Below are 20,531 nucleotides of genomic sequence, written 5' to 3' on the forward strand. Positions count from 1 at the left end.
GTGCTTAGCTCACCTCACAGGAATGAGAACCCATGATCTTTTACCCCTTCATAGCCTTGCACATGTGTTCTGCCTGGAAAACCCTCTGCTTTCTCTCATGCTTTGTGTACTAGGCAAGCTTTTATTTATCTTCCAGCCTCAACTTAACTGTTTCCTGCTTTGTGAGGCCTCCTTTGATCCACTTGGTAGAGTGCAGAGCTCCAGTTTGAACTATCTTGCTGGCCATTGACAGTCATGTACAAGTGTTTTATTTCCCCTTTATTAATATTTAACATACTGTAGTATGTTCTATACTATGTATGTATGTACTATGTATGTATGTACTATAGTATGGATAGTATATAGATTGTGACTCATTAGTGGGTAGTGATTGTGACCCATCAGATTGGGGATCATGGCTAGGATTTAAGAAATGGAAAGAGAGTGTAGACAAATAGGATAGAAAGAAACGCATTGCATAGAAGAAAGCTAAATACTGGGAGGCTGCCATGTGTAATGGAATAGAGCATGAATTTTTAAACCATACTCTCTGGACTCCAGTCCCAGATTTACTCTCATTGACAAAGTATCTAGTTGACTTTGGCGAAGTTACTTAACCTTTCTGTACTTCAGTTACCTAATCTGAAAAAAATAAAGATAATGATAATAGGGCCTGTTTCCTAAAATAGTTATAATTAATTGAGTTAATAATTATAAACCGATTGGAACATTTTGCATATTTGTGCTTTTAAACATTGGTTTAATATATTACACACACATTTATACATGTGCTGAATTGCAATGTAAGTGTCTGATTTTGTTTTTTGTTTTTGTTTTTTTTTTGAGATGGAGTCTTGCTCTGTCGCCCGGGCTGGAGTGCAGTGGCATAATCTTGGCTCACTGCAATCTCGGCTCACTGCAATCTCCACCTCCCGGGTTTAAGCACTTCTCCTGCCTCAGCCTCCTGAGTAGCTGGAATTACAGATGTGCGCCACCACACCCAGCTAATTTTTGTATTTTTTCTTAATGTGAGTTGTCATAGAAATGAACTCTGCTCTAGACTGGAGTCTTTGAAAGCAGGGATTGTGTTTTCAACTTTTAGGCCTCGGACTTACATAAAATAACACTTCTTTGCTTGTTGACCTTCTTTCCAGAATAGATTAAAGAAACTTAGAGTTCAGACTTTGTAGGCTGGACATGGTGGCTCACGTCTGTAATCCCAGCACTTTGGAGGCCGAGGCGGGCGGATCACCTGAGGTCAGGAGTTCGAGACCAGCCTGGCCAACATGGTGAAACCCTGTCTCTACTAAAAATATAAAAATTAGTCAGGCGTGGTGGCACACACCTGTAATCCCAGCTACTCAGGAGGCTGAGGCAGGAGAATTGCTTGAACCTGTGAGGCAGAGGTTGCAGTGAGCTGAGATTGCGCCATTGAACTCCAGCCTGGGTGACAGAGCAAGACTCTGTCTCAAAAACAAAAAAACAAAAACACCAAAACAACAACAACAACAACAACAACAACAACAACAAAAACCTTTGTATTATACAGCTGTCAGATTATAACTAGAAAATAGAAAGCAAATAAATAAAGTATGTAAATATGCTCCCCAGTGGAATTGCTATAGTTACTATGAGGGAACATTAAGTTTCTCTTTCAACTTCTGGGTAGACTCGGCAAAAAGGAAGATGTGAAGAACTACAGAAGTCTCAACACCTGATGAAAAGGCATACATCAGTTCTTTAAGAGACAAGCTTTTTCCTGATACTAAGCTCCAAAAGAAAGTTATCATATAATCTTATGTAAGAAAAATTTGCACACCTAATGCAACAAAATGGTTATTTAGACAGCTTGTCATAAATATTACATCTTTCCATTAAGTTTTCTTTCAAACAAGATAGTAACAGGTAAAATAAATGATTGCTGTGTGCTATTCTCTGTGTTAAGTGGTCTTTACAACAACCCTATGAACAATAACCCTTGTTATTACTCCCAGAGACCAAGGCATGGAGAGGTTAAGTAATTTGACCAAGGCAACCTATTGTTATAAAGCAGAAGCAAAGCAGTAGGAAAAAAGATGGTTCAAAGAGAAGAAGGAATGAATAAGCTAGAAAGAAAATGGATGACATACATTTGAAATCAATTTTCAGACTTTTCTGGTATTTCCAGGACTGCCTTGGATCCAGAACCTGCCTTGGGGCTCAGTTCTACCAGAACTCAGTTGTTCTGCAATCATGATTCAGATTTCCATGAAATCATTTTACTTAAGCTTGTCTGAAACAATTGTTTATCCTACAACCAAAGTAGCCAAAGAAATGCATTGCTGATTAAGGGAATTGTTTTCTCAAAAGTTAATTTGGCTTAAGGTTTTTCCACATTAATGTCAAGGTCAAGATAAGTGACTAATCTCATTTCTTTTCTATGTTTGAAATGGCCACACAGAAGTACAAAGGATAATAAATTATTACCATGATAAGAAAGGAGAGAAAACAAATTAGAGATCTCAAAATTTCAGAAATGTTTTCAGAAAGCAGTTGAAATATGACTATAGAAAAAAATGATATTTTATAATGATAAAAGGAGTTGGCTCATCAAGAGGACATAAGCCTAAATGTTTGTGCTTCTGATAACAGAACTTCAAAAAACGTTGAACCAAAACTGATAGAAAGAAGAGGAGAAGTAGAAAAGTCCATAATTTTAGTTGGAGATTTCAACATCACTCTCTCAATAATTGGTAGAAAAACCAGTAGGAATATAGAAACCTTCAACAACGCCTTTAATCACCTTAAGTAATTGACACTTACGGAGTATTCCACCAAACAACAGTAGAACACATTATGTTCAACTGTGCATGGAGGATTTATCATAGTAGATTATAGTCTGGGCCATAAAACAAATTTTAACATGTTTAAATAATTTAAATCCTTTCAACTATGTTCTCTTACAAGAATGAAATTAAGTTAAAAAGGATAGCAGAAAGAGTTTTGGAAAATCTTCCCAAATTGGGAAGCAAGACAACATACTTCTAAATAACCCATTAATCGAAGAAGAAATCACAAGTCAAATTAGAAAATATTTTAACTGAATGAAAAAGAAAACACAGCATATCAAAGTTTGTGGGATACAGCTAAAGCAGTGCTTAAAAGGAAATTTATAGCATTAAAATGCTTGTATTAGAAAAAATGTAAATATCCAAAATTAATTTTCTAAGCTTTCATTTTCAAAAACCAGAAAAAGAAAGCAAATTAAACTCAAAGTTAGTAGAGAAAAAGGAATAGTAAAATGAGAGCAGAAAGCAAACAAACAAAAGCAATGAAACTAATGATGGTTTTTTGAAAAACAAATTGATCAACCATTAGTCAAACTGATCAGAGAAAAATAGAAGACACAGTTTACCAATTTGGGAAATGAAAAGGGACACATCATTACAGATTACACAAATATTAAAATGTTATTAGGAGATAAACTTCACGCTGATAAACTCAACGACTTAGATGAAATGGCTAAATTTCCCAAAAGACACTGCCAAAGTTCACTTACATAGAAACAAATAACAGAAGAGATTTATATTTATTAAAGACATTAAATTTATAGTTTAAAAAATTTCCTACAGAGAAAATTCCAGGCCCATGTGGCTCCACTAATGAATTCGCCCTAACATTAGGGGAAGAAATAATGACAAACTCAACACAAACTCTTCAAGAAAATAGAAGACAAAGAAACACTTCTTAACTAATTCTGTAGCAAATAATATGATTAAGCAGCTGAAAGATCTTCATGATAATGTTAATATAAACCTATCACATATATTAGAGTTAAGGAGATGATCAGGAAACTAAGATTTAAGTCTATTAAGTATATTCTTAAATGCAGAAAAGTTATATAGCCCATGCTATATATGTGTTATTTGTTGGATATAAAATATTAATCTAAAAAAATAAAACCAGTAATACTTGCAAATCAGTTGTCCTAAAAACTTTCCCCTGAATCGAAACGCTCCTTTTATTAAATGCCAAATTTTCATGTGTGTATATGAGGCATACACCTTTACACATACATATACATATATATTCTGTTATATTAATTTATTTGCCTTTTCTTATATTAGTGCCACTAATGTTTTTATCAATATAGTTGAAATGCATTCTTATATCTGGCAGAAAGTCCCTTTTGTTCCAAATGAGAAAGTTTTTCTTGTATATTCACTGTTTTATATGAATTTTAGAATAATCTTGTCAAGAGTTGGGGAAATATCATTAAGATTTTATTGGGATTGTGCTAAATTCATATGTTATTTTAGGAGAACTGACATTATTAAAATACTGAGTCCCACATTAACAAGAACCTTTCATTTCAATTGTGTTAAATAATAACATTGACATCTCTTCACATTCTTGGCTTCAGTGAAGACGATTCTAATGTATCCTAAACAGAAAAAGCCTTTTGCCATAGCTTTTTTAATAGATACACGTTACCAAGATAAAGAAGCTTTTTTTTAGTTTCCATTTTTCTTAATCATGTGTGAGCTTTGAACATTGTGAAATAATTTTCTTGCACCTACTAGATTATTATAAAGTTACTAGAGTTTCTATTTTGATCTATTCTTCCAATTCTGAGATAAACTCACAATGGTTTCAATTTATTGACTTCTGTGTGTGTATGTGTGTGTGCACGTGTATGTGTATATGTGAATTTTGCATCTAAATCATAATGATATTGAGCTGTGGTTTTTATTTTCTCTTGCTACACTTTAAGGTTTTGTAAAATTGACTAAAGAATTTTTATCTTATTCAATTAAAAGTGAGGGCAAATTAAAATTTTTTTCAGATAATGCAAGGACCTAGACACATCTCTTTCTCTGCAGTCTTTCTGGGCCCTCCCCCAGCAAAAGAAATTACAATGGTTACTTGTATTTTGTAAAATCGACCGAAGAATTTTTTATCCTTTTCAATGCTCTAGGACATTTTGGATGAAATGGGAATTTCTTATTATTGAAAATTTGGTAGAACTCCCATGTGAAACTGAATAGTTTTTCTCCTTTGGTGAGAGTAGGGGTCAGGGAAAAGGGGTTAGGTAGGTCTTATAATTAGTCTTCTAAATCTTCTCCAGCTAATTGTTATTTTTGAAAAATAAGTGCCTGTTTATGCAAAATTTTATATTTACTGCAATGAAGTTTAACATGATATTTTCTAATAATGTTAAAGTCTCTTCTATATTTCTTGAAATATTCTCTATATCTTAAAGGTAGTGTAAAGATAATGATGGCTAATAATACAGGGCCTAGGGTTGGACTGCCTCTGTTGATGAACGAGCTCCATCACTCACAGGTGTGTGATCGTCACCTTGTTAATTAAACTCTTTGTGGCATAGTTTTCTCATCTGTAAAATGGAGATTAAAATGATAGCACCTATCTCATCAATGGAGATTAAAATGATAGCACCTATCTCATAAAAAATGTTGTCAAGTTAAATAGGCTAATTACATGTAAAGTATTGAAAACAGCACCTGGCACATCATTAAGCATACAGTAAAAGTTAGCAGTTACTATAATTATAATTAGAAGCCTTTTCCATTCATGCTGCTATTTTTAGTGACTATCTGTTTTTGTTTTTCTTGGTTATGCTTGCACAGATATCTCTGTCTTTTCACGTAACCAGTTTGTTTTATGGGTCAACTTTTTGGTCTCTCTTTTATCATTTTATTAATTTACTGTTAATATTTTCTTCTCAGTTTTTTATTTAGTATTATTTCATAATATTTATTTTGTTAGGATTTTTTCTATCATCCTGAGTTGAAAGCTAGCTTCTTCACTAGTATCCGTTGCTCCTGTTTTTCAGAAAATGCACTTAAATCTATAGCTTCCTTTTTAAATATGATGATAACTTCTTTTTTCTTTCCATTCTAAATATATGAAAATTTCCATACTGGTTTCACATTTAAGCAAATAATAAACTTGGAGTGTATTTCTAAATTTGCAGGTGAATAGTTTTTGGTGTTTGCTTTTTTTTTTTTTTTTTTTGTAGGGGATCCAGGATTGAGAAGTAAATCTTCACTCATGCTTAGTAAGTGTGTCATGGATGTATATCCATGGATGTGTAGTAAGTGTATGAATTTACAAAATTCCTGGTGTGACCAGTACTTGGCCAGATTTTATAAATATTTATTTTTTTGAAAAATAAGTATATATTCTCTATTTAATTTGGTAGATAGTTCTCTATATAAAAATCTCTCAGAATATAAATATTAGCGTGAGGCTGTTATTTCAATCAAGCTAGGCAATTACTGTTCAAATACTTTTCCCTCTACTTTATCTGTAAGTTTCTGGAAAAAAAATTAAAATAAATGTCTTCTCTTTCTTCTGTTAATTTTATGTATTTTAAGCTATATTATTAGGTGCATTTTTTCCTACCTGCTATATTTTTCAGTAAATTAATCTATTTGTAAATCTGATATTATTATACTCCTTTAATGTTTTCTGCCTGAATTCTATTTTGTTTAATAATAATAATATTATACAAGTTTTCTTTTTGTTGGAATTTGCATTATTTTATGGGAATACAAAAGAAAAATATTCTTGTTCTCTACCTACTAATCTATTTTATACTTTTTAAAAATTTAAATCCAAGGCTCTTTTATTTCATCTTCTTGCAAATACTTTCTTTTGTTATTGCAATGTTCTTATTGATATACTTTTTTATTTACTAATTCTATATTCTTAGTTATAACTAGTAATTTTCTAAATGTTTAGATAGCTGCAATAAAATTAATATCATATTCAGGAAACCAAGATCTTTATATACAGATGTTTCCTGATGAAAGAATCAAAATGATCCATTGACTTTTTGTTTTTATTAATTTAGTTTTTATTATGTTCTGGAAGTTTATTGTATACATATAGTCTGTGAAAAGTCCTGGCTTCACTGTTCATGTGCACAGTGCACACTTACTTTGCAACAGTCATTAAAAGCACATACTATGAAAGATTTGTTTACATGACTTACAGTTTGGTAGTCATCTTTTAAGCATTCAAGTTTGATAGGGAAATACATTCTAATTTTATTTTTAGATAAGGGGAAAATCAAAATATGTTGAGTCAAATGAGGAACTGTTTCTATCATAGAAACTTAAAAACCCAAAGAAGAAATGAGATCAACCGCTGCTCTTCAGTAGTCAGAACTTGACATTTCTCTTAAGATAAATTACACAGATTTCTCACCCAAGAAATATAGGATCTTTATATATAAAAATATAGAACAGAATCAGTCTAAGAATCGTTTGGTTTCTTTTAAAAAATTTTATCAAAAAAGGGATGCAAGAGAGTGTAGTTGACGGAATACCAATGATTGATTTGTAAAAGAGAAGTTTTATAAGTGTATATTTTTTCTCATGACAAAATACCATTACTTCACTAGAAGACATGCCATAGTAAGAGAAATATACATGCAGTTTTTGTTATTTACCCTTACACTATCATCCATTACATTACTGAAAAGAGCATGAATAATGTTTTGTTTTCATTTTTAATTTATGTGATTTTTCCCTTTGTATGTTAAACCTGTTATATTTCTCTTTAAAACTGGTCATGTTTATAGCTCAATGTATACTATTCTTCTTGCCATTATTTTTAATATGTTTAAAGTATTTTAAGGAAATATATGTTTAGAGGGAGCAACATTAGAATATATATGACAAAACTATAGGTGTAAAGAATTGATTGTTTTACCTTTCTCAGAGAAAGCTCCTCATGTAGTTAATATGAAAGATTTTTTCTTGAAAAGGTTAAAAAAGTTCTAATCAACTTTTGTACATTATGTAGAACTTCATTTTCTAAACTCTGCAAAAGAAAGTTTCATATTTAATGGGGAATCATGAATTATTCCATTTATTATCTACTTCCTCCTTTCAAAGACATGATCTGGATAAAAGGCGGGGTGAATAATTTCAAAAAATACAATACATTTTTAATGGGAAGGTGCAAACTACAGATTCTCATGACTATTAGCAAGTGTAGAGGAAACAGAATTTTACTTGCAAAACTCGTCAAACTCTTGCAAAGATAAAATGTATGACATACTTTAGTAAAAAAAATGCAGTGAGCTGAAGTTTTCTTTATAATGCAACTTGTTTTTACTAAGTTTGCTCTTTATATTCTCCAGCTTTTCATTTTTATTAAAAGTTTGATATTTCCCTGAATGTATATGGAAAGTTGATAGTTCTTTTATTTATAATGCTGTATAGAAAGCTAAAAGAAAATTTTAAATGATGTTATTTCAGAAAAAGTTTTCCAAACAAAATTTCAAAAATTGTGGAGGGTATCATAGAATTATGTTTCAAAAAACAGAGTGTCATTGTGAAGATGGGTGGTTTTAAAAAGAAGAACACAACAGAGTGAATATCGTATTCTGTGGAGTTTTTTGTTAATATAAATTATAAATATTAATTTAGACAAAAATGATCATTTGATGAGTAAGCATGATGAAATTTACATGTATATTTAGTCCACTCTTTGTAGTCCTGTGATATGAAGCTCATTTTTTGTTTCCCTCCTTTCCTCATGGTTTTTTCTTGTTATTTTAGGATACAGAATATACCAGAATTGTATTACTCACTTGAATTTATTTTGTATCATTATAACTCAATTTAAAAACTAAGATTATTTCCAGGGTTTATTTTTCAGCTTAGGTTTAACTGGTTTTTCTATAGTAGAGAAGTACAGTGTAATCTGAAAGAAAGAACAAGAATCCACATGATTTCTGCAGTTAGCCAAAGGTGTTTGGAGTCAAGTGTTGTAATCCTGGCTTGAAAATACTGTCCCTGAAAAATTATCCTTTAACAATGACGCTCATTTCATATCTTTCCATGTGGAATCTTTGGCTTAACATTTTTCTACACGAATTATTTTGTATAAGGTTTGAATTTCTCAAAGGATTTTGCAAGTAATAAGACTTTTATCAAACTCACATGTGTAATTAACCTCATATAAGGAGCTTTTCTTCCTATCCTTTTTTACCAAACTACTAAAGAAGTTTTCATTAAAGGCAGTTACTTTTTGTGAGATCAACAAATGTTTCTAAAACAAACAGTAATTTTTTTAAGTTTTAAAAATGTGTATGTTTGAGGTTTTTCAATACAGAAAATGAATGATGCTAAAGTGCTGTGCGACAGCTACCATGGGTAACTATTTTGGTAATACTTTCTATTTACTGATAAATAGTTTATCCATTCCTAGTTGATAACAATTACTGTACTTCAAATATTTGATTAAGTGGGAATCACTTGAATAAATCACTTTGAGCAGGTGGGCACATAAAAAAATGCCTTTATGTTATTAAGGAAATTATCTAAAGTTATTGTAAAGATTGTAGTCCTGTACTATTTGCTAAATAAGCATGATTTCCTCTGATATTTGTTAATCACCAAAGAAAATACTGTTTGGTTTATAAACATTTGTTGATCTCACATGAAGTGACTGCCTTTAATGCAAAACATCAGTTCTATCAAAACAGAATCTGTGAAATAATTTCTGTCCCATTCTACACAAATATTTCATAACTTCCAAAATATAATCACCCATGTTGAATTGAATTCTTATCAGGATATTGAGAGAATCTTTACTGATCAAATGTTTAGATATTTTTATTATTCGTTGAAAGGGTTATATTAGTGATAGTACTATTTACAAAATACCAGAGGATAAAGTTTATTCCTACTGTTTTTTTTTTTACATAAAGTTGGAACTTAGGTTAGTTTTTTCAAAATAGCATTTTTCAATTTGTATATATACTTTAATAATGAAAGTCTGACTATGCTTTTCTTTATTAATAGATAAGAAATCCAAAACTACAAAGCAAAACTTGCAATGTAACAGTTTCCTCTAAAGTTCAAATTAGTAAACGCCTGTTTTTATAATCACATAAAAATTCTATTCCATAAAAAGTTCTGGGGGGCAGATTTTATTTATATATTTAAAATTGCTAAATTGGACTATCTACCTAAATTGAGTCTAAATCAAAACTGAAACAGAATGCTATATTAATATTTATATTCTGACTTTTTGGTAATATTTTTATATTGCTTAATTTCTTCACTTCATATAAAAGATGAAATCATATTTATTTGTATGCAATTCTAAGAAATTTCTAGAAAAATTATAAATTAAAATATTACATTAGATGATTTCTTTGGAATGAAGCTAAAATGTTATCTGAATCTTTACAAGGAGAATTTTATATAATTTTTATATATCATTTTATATAAATTATATACAATTTTATTTTAAAATATTTTATATTTTATATTATTTAATATAATTTAATAAATTAATAATATAATTAATAATAATGAAATATATTATTTTATATTATATAATATATTATCTATAATATATATTAATATATTATATAATATTAATAATATAATATTATATATAATATATTATATTAATATAATATTAATAATATAATATTAATATATTATATAAAATATATATAATATAATTTATATAGATTATAATATAATTTAACATAAATTATATTATAATATAATTTATATAAATAATATAAAATTTATATAATATATAATTTCATACATCTAAATAATATATAATTTTTATAACATAATTAGATATATATAGTAGTATATAAAATATATAATGTACAATATAAGCATATCACAATATTTATACTTTCAAATTATATTTTTAATCTCAAAGTGAATATGATTTAGAAATTCTATTTAAAAATCAAGATCATTATAATGGCTGTGATATTAAAATTATTATATGATTAGTGATAGTCATAACAGATAATACTATAAAAAGAGCTTTTTAATTAAAATATATTAAACTATACATACATTGAAGTGACTGTATTGTGTTCATTATATGTTCAATACTCTTAAAGGAGGTTCTGAAATGTTTAGAAGACATTAATAACAATATTTATGTTAATGATGAATTCTAGTTGTAATGACTAACTATAATGAAAGATTATTTTGATCCAAATATAATAAATTCTACTCTTTGAGATGTTAACATATAATAATTAAATTAAATCATATAGAAAATAAGCAGTAGTCATATTATTTATGATTGGTGGATGTATGGGATACAAAACAATTTGTTTTAGAGAATTCATCATAATTTAAAAGTGCTTTATATATGTATTTTATTTGGATTAATACAAGTTTCTCATTAAATATGTGAATGTTTAAGTATAAAATATTTTTCTAATTTTTCCAAAAATAAGAATTGGATGCTATGAAAACTATTAATCTATGATATGCCACCTCCCCATTTACATTTTTAACAGTTGAATCTTTGTTAACTCATCTCATAGACAGCTACATGTTTTGCTGTTCCAGATGGATGAGATAGAATACCATGCATAACTTTACATTTATCTTCTTTGAGTGTCAACTTATTTGCATATCAATTAAAATAATATCTGTATTAGGATGGATAATGAAAGTTATCAAATTTACATGATGTAACTGCAGTTTGCTAAATTTCCAGTAGATGCCCCCAGAGACCAGTCAACTCATTGGAAAGCTTTTAAATTTAAAGACCTTTTTATATTGAAACTTCTTTCTTGCTATATTTTGAAGTACATGGAAAATAAATTAAGAATTCTAAAAATCTTAACTCCCTAATGTTTCTTACAAAAAATACATATATGGCTGTTGGTAGTCCAATTCTTAATCATTACTAATCAATACTATGACTAATAATTGTGAACAATCTAAGTGTGTAAAATTAAGAAAAATGCTTTCAGTTTTCATTGTAATTCTATATGGCTTTAAAGCAAAAAGTCGTTTTAAACAGTGTCAAATTTTTTGTCTTTTTCACTTCTCTCTCTTTATACATTTATATGGTTAGGAAAATGCTCTATTATTATGTTAGCTTTTGGGAAAAAATAGCATTTTTACCAAAAACTATAAAACATAAACAACTCATACACTTTTTATCAGTTAGTATGTGTGTATGTCAAGAAATGACTTTTTTCATTCTAATTACAGTATACATAATATCTACCTACACTGAAAAAGATAGGTAAGAATAGTGATTCACTTTATTCCAAGGAAATTATATTAACTGAAGCTATTGAAGTATTAATTTAAGTCAATGTAATTACCTGTAGGTGATTCCAATAACATTTATCCCTACCATATGAATGTAAAACTGTTATAACTGACACATAGATAACCCACTTGTGACTTTTAAATATTAACTTAATGAAATAAAAGTATTATCCTGACTTTTGATTAGATATTACATATCTTTTGACTTTATCTTTGTCAGATTAAATGAAAATTTTATGATCTTGTTTTAAAGTATTTTTTTATTGAACTGCTTTTGAAATATTTCACTGAATGTAAAGCTTCATGTTGATTCCATAATTCAGTTTATCCTATGCAAAAAATATGTTAAATCAGTCATATAATTGAATAGAAGATAATGTCTTTGATTTTAAAAATTCACCTAATAACTAATATAAAGACCTACTTAGGGGGTTTTATATTAGTTATTAGATGTATTAGTTTAGGTACAGAGAGAGTAAAATAAATTGTAATTTCTATTCATTGCATCTATTCACCTTTTTATATTTGTAGGAGTATATGCTTTTTATCCTTTCAAATGTTTGTCTTTGTCAGTGTTTTTCCTGTTAGACTTTACACCCTCGAGTGGGAACCATATCTATTTAATTTGCTCTTCCTGGATGCTGCTGGCTGTCTGCTGTCTCCTGTTAAAGGGAAGGATTCTCTGGGGGAGTCACAAAATGATACTGATCTCTGTCTAATATCCAACCTAAACATGGATTGCCATGGAAAAAGAGAATGGCTTTCCAATTGAAAGGTTGTATCATAATTGTCAAATAATATCAAATTCCTAATCAATGCAAATAAACAGAACGTTGTGTGGAGGAGGAGGAGAAGAAGAAAAAGCAACAATACATGATATAATAGGAAGCAATGGAAGGAAATGGGAAGAATTCACAATTTTCAACCAGAGGGAGCTGGATGTGAATTCTAACTCTGCCATTTACTATTAATAACTTGTATGGCTTTGGGCAATTCACAACCTCACTGAAGACAGGTTTTTTAATTTGTAAAAATTGAAGTAGTACTTTATACAGTTATTGTGCCAGTTAGAAATGATGTCTACACAGTGCCTGACACATTGTGGGTGCTCTATAAATAGTAGCTATTCAAAATAGTTTAAGGCAGAATTTTAAAACACTGTAGTATCTCCATGGCTGTTTTGCAGTAAATTATCCATTTCCCAGCATCTCTAACATTCACCTGCTGTGGAGTTATGCCATATTGTTCAGCTCTGCTTTCTGTCAGTTTCTAGATTTTTTTTATCTCTGCATTTTTTAAGGGAGATGTTGATGTGAATTCAGAACAGTTAACAGCATCTCCATTGAATGAATAATACCCTTAAATGGCAATAAAGCCTATATGAAATGCTTGACTACTTAATTTCATTCTCAAATGCGTTCTCAAGCTGCATCCCTTATCCCATTGCAGCCCCAGGTATCTGCAGTGTCAAAGATCTTCCTTAGGATACATTCAGCATGTCCACGATTTTGCTTCTGTGAATGGCACATTTTTTTCCTGTCAGATGAACTCTCCTCATATTTTATAATATTAAATCTCTCCATAAATTTTACCAGAGTTCTCTATTTTCATCCAGTATCATGGCATCTGTTCAAGAAGATTTTTCTTTTTCTGATGCTTAAAAACAGCATCTTTTAATTTAGACTAATATTCATAAAAGTTTTTTAATGTGTAAATGAAACCAAAGGCTAAAAAGTTTATGGCCAAATGAAATAATGATTAAACAAATAAAACTGAGTTTTGTTTATATTTCTATTTGTGTTTAAAACAATTCTTTCATACAGCAAGTGAACTTTGGCTATGGTTCTCTGTTACGAAATTTAAAACCTGAGAAATTCAAATATAATGGTAGAGATTGACATTCCTTTTTTTCAGATAGCCAATTTATTTTAACAAATGAAGATTTTCTGGTTAAAAGAAATAATTCGCATTAACTATGAAGGTTTAGATAGGAACCAATTATTAAACCACTATAATTGTCCTTTCTTGCTCTCAAATGTTAACAATGAGGCTTAAACAATAGCATATTAGTATGCATAGGTATGTGTGCATGTGTGTAAAAAGTAGAGACGATACCAGCATAGTTCTATATGCATATTTAAATACATTTCTATTTGTAACATCACCTGTAAAGAATGATCTTTTTAAAAAATGTACTGGAAATTTTAAAAATTGATATTAGTTATATATCATAGATGTTTGAGGCTGAAAGATGGTGTGGAAATAATGATTGTCCAATCCCTTCTGAATCACTTAGTGTTCTTTGGTCACAGACAGCAGAAATGGATTCTGACTAAATCAAGTGAAAATGATTTTATTGAAAGGATGTAGTGGAATTTAGAGGAGAACCCAGATCAGAAGAAAAAGACCAGACCCGGCCCTCTCGAATGGATATAGGTAGCAGGAACTATGAGACAATCTTGTCAAAATTCTGCCAGAATTGATTGAGCGCCAGCAACCTCCTACACCTTTGTGTTGCTTGCCTCAGGTTTCAGAATTTTGGGAGAGAGACCAGTTGGCCTAATTTGGGTCAATAACCCACTCTTTGGCTAGGGAGTCCCTGAATTTCCATGCCACCAAGACTACACACAATGTGGGGAAGGTTATTTCTGAAATACTTTTAGAGTGTGCCTCCTTTGGACGTGGAGCTAGGTGCTGGGTGGACCAAATCCAGCAAAAGCACCTTCATCTTCCGGGGGTGGAGGAATGAGGCCTAGAGAGTGATTTTTCTGGATTTCTGACCCTGTTGGGATTAGAACTGAGATGGCCTTCTAACTGCCCTATCTAGCATTTATTTGTATCATTTATGGTCAATGTTTAAATTTTTATCTATTTATAATTTTCTTCATTTTTGCCCCCAAATGTTTTCTTCACTCCGGAAGACTGGCCGGCCACCAATGCATACCCATACAAAGGTGGCATTGCTTGTGTGAGGCAAGATTCCAGCCCCTTGTCCTCTCAGGCCTCCTATGTCACCCCCCAAACTGCCTTCTGGGGTAACACGTGGAGGTCCCCTCAGGCTCCTGAAACTCCAGTTATCTGAACCTTAACTCATTTTCTTTCCCCAAACCTGTTCATCCTTTCGTGTTCCCCTCTTTAGCAAATTACTAATTACCCATTACCCAATCCCCAAACCTGGTTGTTACCCTTGCTCCTCCCTTTCCTTCACCCTTGATATATCTTTGAATCACCAAGTAATCCATATTTTTGTCTCCTTAAAATGTTTTGAATTCACCTACTTCTTTCCATCCCTCCAGCTTTACCCTGGTTCCACCCCCAGCACCTCTCCTTTCCGTGACCACCAGTCTCCCATCCGTTCTTCCTGCTCCTGGTTTTACGCTTCTCCCCTTGCTTCTCTTGGATCAGGTGTGAATTTCTGACTCACAGACTTGAGAATGCTAAATTGAAAGTCTTTATTTTTTTATAACTTAATTTTAATTCCTGGCCCTGAGCCTTGATCCTCCCTAGTGTAAAAATCCAATCTTGTCACTCTCAGGTAAAGTCAGTCCAATTCGGCAGTTTCTCAAGTTGTTCAAGATTCTAAAACTTCTTCCCCTCACCCTATTTTCCTACACAGAAACAGCATTGCACTACTGGGGGCTTCAGGGGACGAGAGTTACTAGATTTAGCAAATAGAAATACAGAGCATACAGTTCAGTCTGAGTTTCAAAAACAAGAAACTCTTTTTAGAATAAGTATGTTCTATGCAATATTTGGGACATACTGCTAATAAAAAAAAATCATTCATTGTTTATCTGATGTTAAAACTTATCTGGGCCTCCTACAATTTATCTGGTAACTCCCTGGGGTAACAGCATTTATTTTCAGATCTTGACCTGAAACAATCTTGTCCAACCCAGTGCCCGTGGGCCACAGACAGCCCAGGATGGCTTTGAATGTGGCCTAACACAAATTCATAAACTTTCTTAAAAAGGTTATGAGATTTTTAAATGATTTTTTTAAGCTCATCAGCTATTGTTAGTTTTAGTGTATTTTATGTGTGGCCCAAGGCAATTCTTCTTCCAATGTGACCCATAGAAGCCAAAAGACTGGACACCCCTGACTTCTAGGACTTTGTAATTGTCACTGCATTTATCTGTCCAGTATCCACTCCTTCCTCTGTCTTTGCAGACATAACTCTAGTTTTGTTTGTGGGCAGCAACATGCCCAAGAGCAGGCAGCATATTTGTTTTTCCAGACTCCTGGCACCAAGTTGAGGAGTGGGGCCGTGACAGGGTTCTGGCCAATAAACAAGTGGAAATCTGCTAGTGGTTGCAGGAATGTTTTGTTTTTCCCATAAGGGCTGCCAGTGCCACCCCACTTTCCCTTTTCTTCCTGTCTTGAAAGTGGACATCATGTCTGAAGCTGTAGCAAGCCCTGTAGCAACCAGTAAGGGACCAGAAGGAGGGAAAGTCAAGATAACCCCAGAGACATGGCCTTGAACTTGCCAGGCCACTGAACCAAGGCCCTCAGCTGCCTGCCTTTAGGCAAGAAAATTAGAAACCTCCATTTTTCACAGCACTGTGAGACAAGTTTCTTTTACTTACTAGCTGAATGCATTCCTAGCTTATGAGGTCCTTTATATGTGTCAATCTCTGATGTACTTGATCTGTCTTTGTTCTATCAGCTCTGGAAATATGCTGACCTGAACCCTTCAGGAGTGCCCCAGTACTTCTCATTTCAGTTTTAGCTGTGTCTTACGTCAGTCCGCAGTGGGCAGCCCACGAACAGTTGTTAGCATACATCTCCTTGCTATGGCCAGATGACATTGTGACAGACATATCAGCCCTCTCCTCCCAGTAACTTCTGGGCCACGCATGGAGCCCACTGGAATATTAAGTCCCTTCTCCTATACCATTCAGGGCTGTGGGCAATTACAGGGATGATCCTTGTCGTCCTCTGCCTAGAAATGCTATGCAGTGACTTTTGCTGCCTTTGCATGCCCTTGTGTATGGGGAGGTGGGAAGAGGGATGTTGGTAGTCCTCCCTGCCTTCAAGAACCCTAGATGGGAAGAAGGATATGAGTGTTTTCTACTCTTGACTCCCACTGCATTTCATAGGATATTGACTTTTTTACTCTCTGAGCTCCTCCATTTGACTGGAGTGAGGAAGAGAAAGAGAACATGGCCCTCCAAGCATCTCGCTGCCTTTCTCCATACTCTCCTCCTCTATCGCAATTGGAGGACAGGAATAAGTAACAACCACTATTCCTTTTCTCTTCCCCATTTCAAATATATCTTATTCTCATGCTAAATGTTGGCTTTTGATCTTTTGACCTAGGATCCATGTGGTCTCTTTATTCTCTTTATGGACTAATTCTGTAACAACCTGACTGCCAGATAGGGGAAGGTTGCAGTTCAACTGGGACACTTCTTCTAGATGACTTTTGTAAAATGCAGTCTTGTCATGTCGGTTCCCTGACTCTGATCTCCAATAGCTCTACCTCCCTGCTAGCTTGCAGTCCAGACTTCTCACTGTTGTTTTTACCGTAAGGTCTCTTCATGATCTGGGACCTGCCTTTTTTCTAAACTTCCTGTCTCACCACTCTCCTGCTTGCCACTTCTTATTTGTTTGTTCTCTACCTAAGCTGATTCACTGGATAAGAAATTCTTGGCAGATGCAAGTCTAGTCATTGTTTTGTTTTGTTATTTGTTTGTTTTTTGAACTCTGTAGGTGAATCTAGTGCATAATGAGGAATTGAGAAGCAGCAGTGAGATTTCACAGTTCCCAGAGTATTCTCACATACCTAATTTCATTTGGTTCCTAGAGGAATTCCATGGTGTACGTAGCATATACTAGTATACACAGCTTAGAGATGAGAAGACTGGAGACCTAGGGAGGTGAGGCAAAACTGGGCTCAATCTTGGTGATCTGGGCTGTTTCCACTCCACGGTGAATTTTTGTTGCCAGTGGTATCACATCAGGTCTTTTGTCCTATTTTTTTAAAAGAATATAACATAATTAGTATAAAGCTATATCTTTTGGCATCTAATTGTTCTTTTAATGGAATAATAGCCACTACACAGCTATTACCTCACAATTCTGTTTATTTCCTTTCTAGAAATTTTCATCATTTGAAATTATTCTCATTTGCTTACTTATTTGTTAGTCATGTTCTGCCCTTAGAATGCAAGCGTCACAAGGGCATGGAATCTATTTGGTTTAGAACAGTGCCTGGTACTTAGTAGGAAACTCAGAACCTATTTGTCGCATGACTAAAAGGAATATTTGTTTGTCACTTTATCTTCTTGCATTTGATTATTGAAGTTAGAATAGAATTATTAATCATTAACTTAATTCTAACTGAAAATAATTTGAAAATATATAGTTAGTAATAGAATTCAATAAATATTTTCTGCATGAATGAAAGAATGATGAACTTCTGTAACATACAGTGAAACTACTAATATAGAGAGAATATTGTTTTGATATTAAATGGCAATTTTTGTTTTTGCTTGACTTGTTGGGGTTTTTTTTTTTTTTTGGTGGGAGGCTGATGTATCAAGTATTTTTGAATATTCATCAGTCAACTAGCTTATTTGTCCTTATCAAATGGAGCTCAGCTCTGGAACTGATATGTTTATAATGTAATTTCATTAAAATTACTGTATTTAGATAGCTCCTGGCATCTTTCATTAAACAGAAATTGTTCAATTATAAGTGTTTGAGGCAAAGATCTTTTGATAGTTTTCAGTGCTTTCACTGTGGGAAAAAAGGCAACATGATTCAACCTTAAATTATTAGAGAATTAAAACACCATGCAGACTGAAAGGATTAACATAAATCTGTGAGTGTTCTGATTCATATTCCCAGTTATAGGAACTCCTACAAGAAGAACATCTGTGTGGACATGCTGCGAGATGGTTATCATAAGTCCTTCACGGAGCTCTTCGCTCTGATGGAGCAGTGGGATGCCCTGAGGGAGGCTGCGAGAGTCAGGTCCCTCTTCTGGCTGCAGAAGCCCCTGGAGGAGCAGCCTGATAAACTGGATTACTTCTACCATTACCTGACCAGGGCTGAGGACGCTGAGAGAAAAAGTAAGTGGTGGGACTGTGGGCAGAGCACAGAAGGAGTCAGAACAGCGAGCTCCTGGGGGAAGATTCCAGATTGTTTCATGTATGAATTTGAAACATTAAGACAACTTAACACACTTCAACCCAGTCAATTAAGCATCTTTATGGAATTAAGAATAGGGAATATTGGATCACGAGGCTGCCCAGACACGAGATCATCCTGGTGATGTCCTTCCGAGCCAGGAAGACAACATATAGCACCTAATAACATTTCCAGAACTTCCCCATAAAGTAACATAGTTCCTATCATTAGATTTAAACCTTTCTACAGCTTTTCTGTATATGTAATCTGAACATTGACTTTCACAGAGGAGATATTTTCATAGAGTACTATAACTTGAAAATCACACTGATTTTCCTAAGTTTAGATAGTGGACTTTGAAGTTTGGGTCAAGAAGTCCTACTGATTTGAATTGGAGAATTTATCTTTGTAAATAGTGAAAAGACATTAAAAAAACCTGCAATTCACAATTGCAAATAAAATTGTTAATTTGATATTTTCCATGATATCATTTCTAATAAATTTTTTGAATTTTAAAATTTTCCAGAAAGTTAATGTATATTCCAAGTAGTAAATATTTTCATCTCTACACTAATTTTACTGATATTGTTGTCATAAATATTTCTTAGTTACATATTAGGAACGGGTCATTTTAACTAGTCATCCATAATCAAAGATAAAAAGGAAATCCTAGAATTTGGCATGTAAATTTGGTATTCTAAATTATTCTTTTCTCCACGTTTTTTGGGGAAAATACCACAGGATTCAACAAGAAAAACTCAGGCCTCAACCTGACAATGTCTACAAGTCATTTCAGGCTTTTCTATCAGAAAATAGAGTATTAGCAACTTTTTGTTACCCAATGGTACCATGGAGAAAATTTATGGAGTCATGTAAACAACATTAGAAGCGTCTCTATATGTTGGAGCCAATACATATTTCCCATCAGGTTTTGACCTGACTTATGAATATGAGACACACAAAAATGTGAACAAAACAAATGAACTAGGGTGTGTGTGTGGCAGGAGCGCGCTAGGAGGTGGTTATTTATATTATGAAAAGGGTTTCATTGCAGGATGGATGTGAAAAAAAGTATTTTGGTGAACTTTAAAATATGATTTATAATAATTTCTCAAGAAATTAACTTTTGTAAATAAAAAGTGCTACTGTGAAAAACCTCCATTTTGGCTGGGCTTGGTGGCTCACCCCTGTAATTCCAGCACTTTGGGAGGCCGAGGCGGGTGGATCACCTGAGGTCAGGAGTTCGAGACCAGCCTGGCCAACATGGTGAAACCCCATCTCTACTAATAATACAAAAAATTTAGCCGGGCATGGTGGCAGACGCCTATAATCCCAGCTACT

General features: G+C 32.7%; 1 protein-coding gene across 3 annotated transcripts in view; it reads left to right on the top strand.

The window, feature by feature from the left end:
* Positions 1-20,531, top strand: part of LOC105463434 (tetratricopeptide repeat domain 29) — a 264,157-nt gene that overhangs the window by 17,553 nt on the left and 226,073 nt on the right. For all 3 annotated transcript variants that reach the window (XM_011710516.2, XM_011710517.2, XM_011710518.3), the window contains exon 5: positions 18,909-19,132. In XM_011710516.2, coding sequence (XP_011708818.1) covers positions 18,909-19,132 — 224 coding nt within the window. The remainder of the gene's footprint in view (positions 1-18,908; positions 19,133-20,531) is intronic.

This window comes from Macaca nemestrina, chromosome 3 (assembly GCF_043159975.1).
Source record: "Macaca nemestrina isolate mMacNem1 chromosome 3, mMacNem.hap1, whole genome shotgun sequence".
NCBI lineage: Eukaryota > Metazoa > Chordata > Mammalia > Primates > Cercopithecidae > Macaca > Macaca nemestrina.